The sequence below is a fragment of the Anthonomus grandis genome, chromosome 6, assembly GCF_022605725.1.
Source record: "Anthonomus grandis grandis chromosome 6, icAntGran1.3, whole genome shotgun sequence".
Taxonomy (NCBI): domain Eukaryota; kingdom Metazoa; phylum Arthropoda; class Insecta; order Coleoptera; family Curculionidae; genus Anthonomus; species Anthonomus grandis.
In genome coordinates this window covers 18,116,007-18,126,328 of record NC_065551.1, presented here as the reverse complement: position 1 = coordinate 18,126,328, position 10,322 = coordinate 18,116,007, and the positions used below count along the sequence as shown (strand labels likewise).

The following is a 10,322-nucleotide window of genomic DNA, read 5'->3' as shown; positions in this document are numbered from 1 at the left end:
ACTATTAAATTGAAGTACATGAATTTCACATAATTATGAACGGAATTGACCCCCACTATCACTCGACTCCCCTTTTTATTTAAGATATAATGGTGGTATCCTAAGAGGCCGCACGTAATCGTGATTTTTCACGAAACTTGTCTCCCCTTTGAAAACAAAATCCACAAATCTGAACGTTTTTCAAAAAAAAAAACTGAACTGCCTGTAAATGCCTCTGTTTCGTTTTCAATGCGCCACCCTGTATATTAAATAATTTACAAAAATGTATTTATTTAAAACATATAAATACAAACACTTACATTAACAGCATAATACAAACTAAAATTTCACAATATTTTCGACTTAATAGCTTATTTACCGCCCAAGTTAATTAACACATACCTTAACTCCCATGGGGCATCAAAGCGCGACGAAAAAACTCAATTTTCGAGCGTAAATAAAAACAAATAGGTTTAACCCACCCGCCGACGCATAAAATTGTTTTTAAAGGCCGTTTAAAATTTATTGGGTGGTAATTTCAAAACAAATAATTCGAATTCAGCGCATTAGCAGAATTCGCATTGTGTTCCCTTGTAATGAACTGCGGGTATTCAAAAAATGCGCGCGTCTTTTACTTGAATCTGCTTTGGCGCATACATTATTAGTCCATTGTATGTTTATTTCTGTATAAGATAACGAGGTCAGCTATTTTTTTATAGTTATATTTTATTAACTGGATGCATAATTTTTTTTGGAATTACTTGTATATAATTAACTGAAATCAGTTAAAGCTAGAGAAAGCATAAGATTAAGTGCGCAATAAATATAAATAGTTACTTTTCCAGAGAAATACTAAAGCAGTATATAAGTTCGTGTGAAAATAAATCAATAACATGATTTTTCATAAATAAACAAATTCCATCATTGAAAATCATCAGACATTAGTTCGAACGAGTCGTCAAACGTGTCGTCAATTTACAACCCGACGGAAATGAAATTACCAAAGTATTTCTCGAACATCATGAATATAAATTGGATCACATGCATCGTAAATCATATACTGTACTGATAAATCAAGTATAAGTGCATTTTGAAAGAGATATATTATTTTTACACACGTACAAGGCATAAGTAGAAATGTATAGGTGTGCGACGAAAAAAAAATTAGAACAAATTTAAAATGGATTGGGTATAAATTAATATGTCTTTTAAATATTTATTACAGCGCACACACTTATATTTATAAAAAAAAACACGCACAATGGATTTGTAACATTTATATTAAAACCATGCATGATTTTATAATACACTCAATGTTTGGATTTGGAAATATACATATATAGGGTGTTTACAAAGTCATTTATTTTAACTGCTTGTCAGATTCGATATAAAAGGAGTTGATATACCCAATATCACCTACATAAAAAGGATAATAATAAAAGGGTAAGTAAAACAATAAAAAATTTTAAAAAATGAGAATTTTAATAATCTTTTTTTATATTCTCGGTAAATGCCGTATAAATTTTTACCGTATTTTGTTTGTTTCGGGCTCTTACCGTTTATCAAAATTTGTGTTGTTAGATATTTAAATTGTAAGGCAATAAATAGACAATTAGATATTTTATTTGTAAGGCAATAGGATAAAAACAGTATTATCCTCCTTATCAAGGGTACAAGCACTACAACTTAAAGATCATTCTAGGATAGTATTTTGCCAATAGCTTTTAAAACAGTTCGGCAAAAATAAAAAATTACGAAATCAATTTTGTGTATAGACAAGGCGACATTTACACGAGATAGAGTGCAAACTTTCCACACAACAATCATGTATGGGCAATAGAAAATCTGCATGCTGTAAAAAGATCTAATTGTTTACATAGATTTTCATTAAATGTTTAAGCTAACGTGGTAAATGATATGCTTATCGGACCCTGCTTATTTCCACCTCGACAATTAGTTGTGAGACACAATCTATCATTATTAAACCTAAACTATTAAAATCTATTTCAAATAAACATAGAGTAATAAAATCTTATTAGGTATGCAAGGGGTACAGAATGACCCTCCAATAATGTATGCTGCCTCCATAGTTTGCATTGCGAAATTAATTCTTTTTACGGAATTTAGGTAGTATCAAATCAGTATATTAAATATTATGCTAATCTATGTTATATTTAAAAATCATACCTACTTGCTCTTATAGAGTTCGACCTCTACGCTTTTTCTTGATTTATTTATTAACTAGTTACTTAGTTAAGTTACGCCCATAGAAATGGTTTCCTTTACGAATTATCTGGCCCACTTATGTTTGTAAATTTTAGTTATTAAACTTCGTGATACAAGTTATTTAAAAGCAGAATGAGGAGGCCACTATAGAAGAGCTGCTCAACCCAAAATGTTACAAATTGACGAATGCATTCAGAAATGATCGAAGACCATCCAACAGTAAATAATAGACCTCTAGCAGCTCAAGTCGAAGTCTCTCATAGACAAATGGAAGGCAATACGACAATAACAGTATTATCTTACTTATCAAGGGTACAAGCGCTACAACTTAAAGGTCATCCTAGGATAGTACTTTGCCAGTAGCTTTTAGAATAGTTCGGCAGAAATAAAAAATGACGAAATTGACGAAACAACAATCATGTATGGGCAGTAGAAAATTCGCATGCTGTAAAAATATCTAATTGTCCACATAAATTTTCAATAAATGTTTAAGCTAACGTGGTAAATTATATGCTTATCAGATCCCTACTTTTTTCCACCTCGACTAATAAGATTTTCTGCGACATAATCTGTCACAACTATCAAAGTCTATTGCAAATAGGTAGAGTAATAAACCCTTATTAAATATGCAAGGGGTACAGGATATTCCGCCAATAATGGATGCTACTTCCATAGTTTGCATTGGGAAATTAATTCTTTTTACGGCATAAATGTATTACCAAATTGCTATATTAGCTATTGTGCAAATCTGTGTTACATTTAAAAATGGCACCTCCTGTACTCTTCTTATAGCATTCGAACTTTATTTTCGCATTACTTATTCACTACATACCAAGTTTAGCTACTCCCATAGATGACCACAAAATTCTTAAAAGAAATTTATATATTATTACTCTCTGCCTTTTTAAAATACTGGATAGAAGATGCAGAACATGTGGTTCCTACACAATGAGACTCCACATAGATGGATAAGGCGTAATGGAGCCATTTCTGAGTCTCTTCGGCCTCCAGATTTAATACCTTGAGATTTTTTTTCCATGGGGCTATTTATTAAGAGTTGATATATCGTGATGGAGCAGTAAATATTCCGGAAGAATCTCAACAGCGCATTGCAAATGTCTGTGAATTAAAACGTGACCCAGGACTTTATTTTCTAAAGAAATTTTCATGAATTTGCCGAGAAAGATTGTGTTTAACCCAACAAATATTGACAGTTTTGAACAACTCTTGCTTAAACATTTGACTTAATAAATATTTAAAAACAATCAATAATGTGAAGTTACTTTTTTATTATGCTTTTATATAGGTGATTTTTGGTATTTAAATTCCTTTTAACGACAAGCAGTTAGTTATATTTTTACATACAATTATCCATACAGATGTTGTTCAATAATACTCCTCATAACAATCTGTGTAAGTCTGTAGAGTTACGATAATTGACTTTTAACACGTGTGCATGTATTGCAAGTTAATTTATTATTAGTGGAAAATTAATGAGAAATCTAATGTTGGACAGTTATGTTTATATTTTTATTAAGTTATTCTATTTTTCTATGACAACTGCAAATATTTAATATAATTATGATTTTTGGATATGTTTTATTCTGTATTATTATTTTATATTAAAATAGTTGCTAATTTAATAAATAAACACGCTCCACTTCAACAAAAAATAGTTAAACAGAAAAATGTTATGCCTTGGATAACTAATAACATAAAACTTTTAATTCGTTTAAGGGATAAGGCACACAAGAAATATTTAAAAAACAAAACCTCGGGTAACTTAGAATATTATAGACAGTTAAGAAATTTTACAAAACATGCTATTACACGGGAGAAAACTACTTATTTTAACCAATTTTCTTCAAAAAAAGGAAAAGATTTATGGGACAATGCTAAAAAATTAAATATATCATCCAATAAGATAGTTAACGTTTCCAATAAATTATGTGATCCAGAACAGATTTGCAACTTCTTTTTATCTACTTTTCAAGCTTCTAACTCTGCGTCAGATGACAAAATCTTTAAGATTCTGAATAGTATATCCACTGGGGTAATTCGCGATGATGGTATATCAGTAAGGGATATTAAACTTTGCTTGCCATACTGCATTCCACCCTTATTATAAGTATAATTATAAATATAATAAATTCCTGTATTTTAAAAAGTTATTTTCCATTTTCATGGAAAAAAGCAATCGTGAAACCGCTAGCTAAAAATACGAATCTAAATCGGGATCTAAGACCGATCAGGATTCTTTCGGTAGTTTCTAAACTTCTTGAAAAACATATTAATAAACAATTGTACGACTTCCTAAACACGTCAAGTATTATCCCATCGTGTCAGTCAGGATTTTGATCTGATTACAGCACCTCTACTTGTTTAGTTATTCTTTTAAATGATGTTCGTCACAGTGAAGATAAGAAACTAATAACTTGCCTGGCATTTCTCGATTTTAGCAAAGCATTCGATACGATTAGCCACAATATGCTATTAGTCAAGCTTCATTACTATGGACTTTCTGAGAATTCTGTAAAGTTTTTAGAACAATATTTAATAGATAGATCTTTTTGTGTGGAAATTGTAAGAGACTTTCAAAGCGTTCTATCTGAATTTGTACCAATTGCCACAGATGTGCCTCAAGGCTTAATCTTGGGCACTCTGTTATTTTCCATATATGTTGCAGATATGAGCAATTTTATTGAGAACTCAAAAATTCAACAATATGCTGATGATTCTCAAATATACACTTAATTTTCTTTAGATTATGTAAATGAAAATATTGACAAATGTAACACGGACTTGAATAATTTAAAAAAATTCTCCGATAATCATAATTCAAAACTAAACTCCTCTAAATCCTGTACGCTATTTTTAATGCTAAATATCAGATTGAAAGAATAAGGCAATTATTTGTTTCACAAATAGATAATATGCCTTTGGCCTCAGTTTAAGAGGTGAAAAATTTGGGTACACTTTTTGATGATTCGCTAATATTTTAAGCATATATTCATAATAAATTAAAAATTGCTTATATAAGATTGAAAAAACTTAATTATTTAAAAAAAATGGCTACCATCCAAAATAAAGTATCAATTATGTGGCACTTTAATATTATCGCTATTCGACTACGGTGATGTGGTTTATGGTTCATCTTTGACGATGTAAGTAGCACACCAAATACAAAAAATACAAAACAGCTGTATGCGTTTTTTTTACAATATTCCATTTAGAGAACATATTAAACCTCATTTAAATAATAAAAATATCCTTAATATGAGTTACCGTAGAAAACATCATTTTTATACTTTTTTACACAGAATCCTAAAAACTGGACAACCCTCATGCCTTGCAGCGTTATTTAATCCATTTTTACACCAGCATCATACAAGATTTGTTAATAAATGCAGGGTACCTCAACATCGTACTGCAGCTTTTCAGAAATCTTTTACATTTATAGAGATTAAATTGTGGAATAATTTATCAGATGAAGTAAAGGAATTTACTTATAAAAGATTCCGAAAATACCCTAAGCAATTTCTTATTAATGCAAAAATAACCTACATTTCTTCCAAACCATGCGTGCTGTGCTGTTGTCAGATTTTCCCGCTAAAATAAAATAAGGTAGGATAACCTGTAAAATTAATATATTTACTGTTAGCTTCCCTTGTTTTGTCTCGCGCACGCCTTTCGCCCTTTTTTCTGCCATTTGCAGTTTCATTAAAATATCTTATTGACTTATTTATATATAGTTTAGGTGACACGATTACCGCACACAAATGCACATGATTTGTGTATTTTGTTTTATCGGCCACTATGTCGCTGTAGTCTTTTTTGTCGGGTTATATAGTATATAGTTGTAAAATGGATTGTATATAATTTGTATATGTATATATTGGGCAAATAAACAAATTTGATTCGATTTGATTTGATTTATAAATTAAAGGACAATTGTGATAACATACTGTAAATTTAGATTTAGAAAAATTCTAATATTTGTAAATTTTAATAAATGTTAATGTAATATTAAATTAGGATTTAAAAAGATTTATAATATCCCTATATATTAGTATAAACTTCTTGCATATTATTATGTATTTAAACTTAGTGTATTTTAATACACAACGATAAAGATTCATAAAATTTGTGTTTTAATTTTTACCTATTTTATTTGCATACATTTTTAAAATTTTTTTTTTAAAGCTAAATTAACATTGTAAATTACGATTTAAAAGCTTTTTTCCGGATTATAAATAAGTTCCTTTACATAAACAATAGACTAACAAAATTTATTACAAGTTGTAAGCTAAATAAATTTACGAAGCTTTATAGATATTAAATCTCATAATAATTATAAAATAGAATATTACATTTTTATATTTAATCGTTTATTTTATTTTTTCAGTTCAACGTCTATCATAGAAATTTGTATATTCTATTATTATAAAAATGTATTCACTTCTAAATCAACATTACATTTGAATACAAGACAGATATATGAGATACCTTTTAGATACTTTTTTAAAATAAAAAAATACGTGAAAACATTTATGTTTTACCTATCTATTATTGATTTATAATATCTTAGAAATGGAATATGTTATGGTAGCAATAATACCTGCTATCACACCTAGGCCATTATAAGTGGGCATTATGATAATGCCCGGAAATTTTATTGCTTATCCAATTTTATTTCTTTCATAACAAAGAATAAACATCCATTTTATACAAAAAATAGTGTTTTTTTAAATACTAAAAATTAAACTTTATTTCCAAAATAAAAATTACAATTTTGAAATGTCCCGGAAAATGTAGCTGATCCCACTATAGAATGGTCGGTGTTTTTTGTGATGGTAGAGGTGGCAGCACTATTTTGTATAGTTTGTAAATTGTCCATTAAAGAATTTTCAATAGTTGATACGGAATTAACCTCGGAATTAACTGAATTGGCAATCATTTTGGCTACTTTATTTTTGGATGAATGTTTTTTTTCTATATATCCTTCAGCTACTGAAGAGCTTTTCCATTTCCCATGTTGTTTTAGCATTTCAAACGAAGCACCTGCCTCAACAAGTAAAGTTTACGATGTGCGACGCAAACAGTGGCCGGTATAAGCTTCTGCATTATCCAGTTTTAAAAATTTTGCGACCAAGGTTGGGACGCTTCCTATGGTATTTTTTCCAACAGGTTGTACTGTACAGCGACTCTTTCTATAGGTAAGAAAGAATCTTCGCTCCTTTATTCCCGCTGCTCTTAATGCTGCGTACTTTCTTATTAAATTTAAAGCGCCTAAATCTTCTTCAATAATAGTAAAACTTTTTGAAGTTGAAGTTTTAGTTTCTGGTACCTTTACAACCAAGGCCGTTCCTCTATCTTCAATATCATCTATGGTTTAATATCATCAATTGATGATATCTTCAATATCATCATGAGTTGGTCATTTTGACCAACTCATCTCGTCGTAAACCTCCAAAAACACCCATTACCAATATGACTTTGTGTACCAAGTATATATCATCAGGAGCCTTCTTAATAAATTTTATTATTGGTTCTCCTTCCAAAACTTTAGACTTCTTCGGGACATATCCTTTCGACTTAACTTTTAAAAAAGATATGAGACGATGGTATTGCGAGATGTCTATATTTTTATAGACCATTAACGTAGACGTTAGGGTAGAATACTTGTCCAGAGAGAGTTCGGACAGTATTTTTCCGACTAAAAATATTAAAATTTGTTAAACATATGTACCTATTAAAATAAAATCAATAATTTACCAGTTCCTGAAAATATGCCATTAGAACGGTTTCGGTTATTTGAACAATTGCGTTGGCATCTTTCCAAATATCAAATATGCCATACTCCCAATCATACTGTTGCCTTGATTTAACTGGCAAAAGATTTTCGGTCGCTTTTATGGCCTTTTCTCTTATATTTTGTGGAATTTCTTCCATTTTAGGCAAATATTTAAACAAAAAATGCCAACTGACTAACTGACAGAAACATCAAAGTCAAACTTAAATAATCACTGCAAGTCACTTGATAAATTTCTGTAGGTAGGCATGTACGTATAACTACCTGTACAGGTAGACCCTATTTTTTAATTAATATTAAAATTATTTTTGTACATAAAAATAAATTTTTCGGTAAAACATAAAGCATTGTATGCACCACGGGCATTGTTAGACTCTAATGCCCATCACGCGGAAACTACTATTATACTAAACTACTAAAATACTATTTCCACCTTCCGGGCATTATCGTCCTTACAATGCCCTTGATACATAAATAGCTATTACAACATATGTGCTTTTATAATAAAGGCAACGTTTGATATTGCTTATTTTCACAAAAAATTTGATTTTTTTAATAAAAAACGATTACAGGACTTGTAACTTTACACATTTTTAAAGGGAATTTTTACAGATTTCTTACATAAATAATAGCGTAAATTATATTGTCATGTAATAATATAAATACATTTATAGCATAAATGATTTTATAATAAAAACAACGTTTGTTATTGAAATTTTACCTTTCTAGTAATTTAATTTACTTTCTGTGGCGAAAGTTTGTTAATTCTTTTTATAAAACACTTAGAGGATCTGCAAATTTATATTATTTTTAATCAATAAGTAAAATACATATGGACAAGGGGAGTTTTTACAAATTTTCTACATATAATCAATGTTGTTATTCCAATATAAAAAGGTCGATATATTAGTTTATAGTTTTTTTTTGTTGGGCTCAAGAGCTTACATCACTATTAATAAATCTGCTGAGCTTGTATTCGATTTCCTGGCAAGTGGCCTTCTTAAAAAATGTTTATTAGGCAGTTTGTGTTTCTGTTTCTGTAAGCATCGCCTTTAAAAAATAAAGTTAAAAGTAGTTGTCTCGCGGAGCCCGTTTTATAATTATTACGTTTTATCGATTAATTTCGTTCTTTAAATAAATAGCCTAAATAAATTAATCTAGGTGTTTTTATTGCGTCCTGAATCCTGTATATTTCAATAGGTCATGGGCCCAGGAGCGCAAAACACTTGATTTGGTTTATTTTTAAGTTTGTTTAGTCGTGCCGTTGCGTCGTTAAAAAATATAATGGCGAGTAACGAAAGTACAGTAATCAGTTCGGCAGTTGATAAACTGAAAGGGCGTGAAAATTATTCGGTGTGGAAGTTCCAAATGAATGCGTTATTAAAATTAGACGGACTCTGGAACTGTGTTACTGGAGAATGGGCTACGGATGCTGATAGTGCGGCTAAAGCGCGACGTAAGGAGAAAGCCTTGTCAAAAATAATTCTTTCTCTGGATAAGTCGACGTTTCCGCACGTGATGCAAGCCGAAAACGCTAAAGATGCATGGAGTGCCCTTGAAAAGGCGTTTGAAGACAAAGGGTTGCATCGAAGAATTAGACTGCTCCGAGGTTTATGCTCCATAAGGCTAGAAAACTTTCGCACCATGGAAAGCTACATAAATGAAGTAATGGCTCTTTTCCAGCAACTAATCTTCATTGGGAAACCATTGGATGATGCATTCTTAGGAGTTATAATGTCACTGACAGTATAATAACAGGGACTGACTGAAGAGTACGAGCCTATGGTTATGGCCCTTGAAAATTCGGGTGTAGATATAACCTCGGACTTTGTAAAGACCAAATTACTTCAGGACAAAAAGCGGCAAAATGGCAAACTAAACGGGGACAGTGCTTTAGTTTCCAGGAAATTTAAGAAACCCTTATGGTGCTGGAGCTGTAAGCAGAAAGGACATTATAAAAATCAATGTCCTGCTCAAAATAAAAAGGAACCCGGCTCAATCCTCAAATCCTACCAAAAATAAGGATCATCGAGGAGGGAAGACTTTATTTGCTGCTGCTCTGGGTGTTACTAAAAATGGCTTATCATGGTACGTGGACAGTGGCGCGTCATCTCACATGACAGGGAATCGTGGTCTGCTAAAGAACATTACCGATTTGCACTCAGGACAGGAAATAATTATGGCAAATGACTCGAAACTGTGTGTCAGTGGTACCGGTAAAAGTGTCGTGAAACTAGAGCAAGATGGCAGAGAAATGGACATACAAGGAGTTAAATATGTTCCAGAACTTTCTGTAAATTTGTTA

At 30.8% G+C, this 10,322-nt stretch overlaps 1 protein-coding gene across 1 annotated transcript; it reads right to left on the bottom strand.

Annotated features, from left to right (window-relative positions):
* Window positions 1-6,951: 6,951 nt before the first annotated feature.
* LOC126737728 (uncharacterized) lies at window positions 6,952-8,221 on the bottom strand. Its single transcript, XM_050442740.1, has 3 exons — window positions 7,981-8,221; window positions 7,636-7,921; window positions 6,952-7,595 (listed from the first exon to the last, which is right to left on the bottom strand). Exons 2-3 carry the CDS (start codon window positions 7,860-7,862, stop codon window positions 7,286-7,288), a joined length of 537 nt encoding a protein of 178 aa, XP_050298697.1. The 5' UTR covers window positions 7,863-7,921; window positions 7,981-8,221; the 3' UTR covers window positions 6,952-7,285.
* Window positions 8,222-10,322: the final 2,101 nt, after the last annotated feature.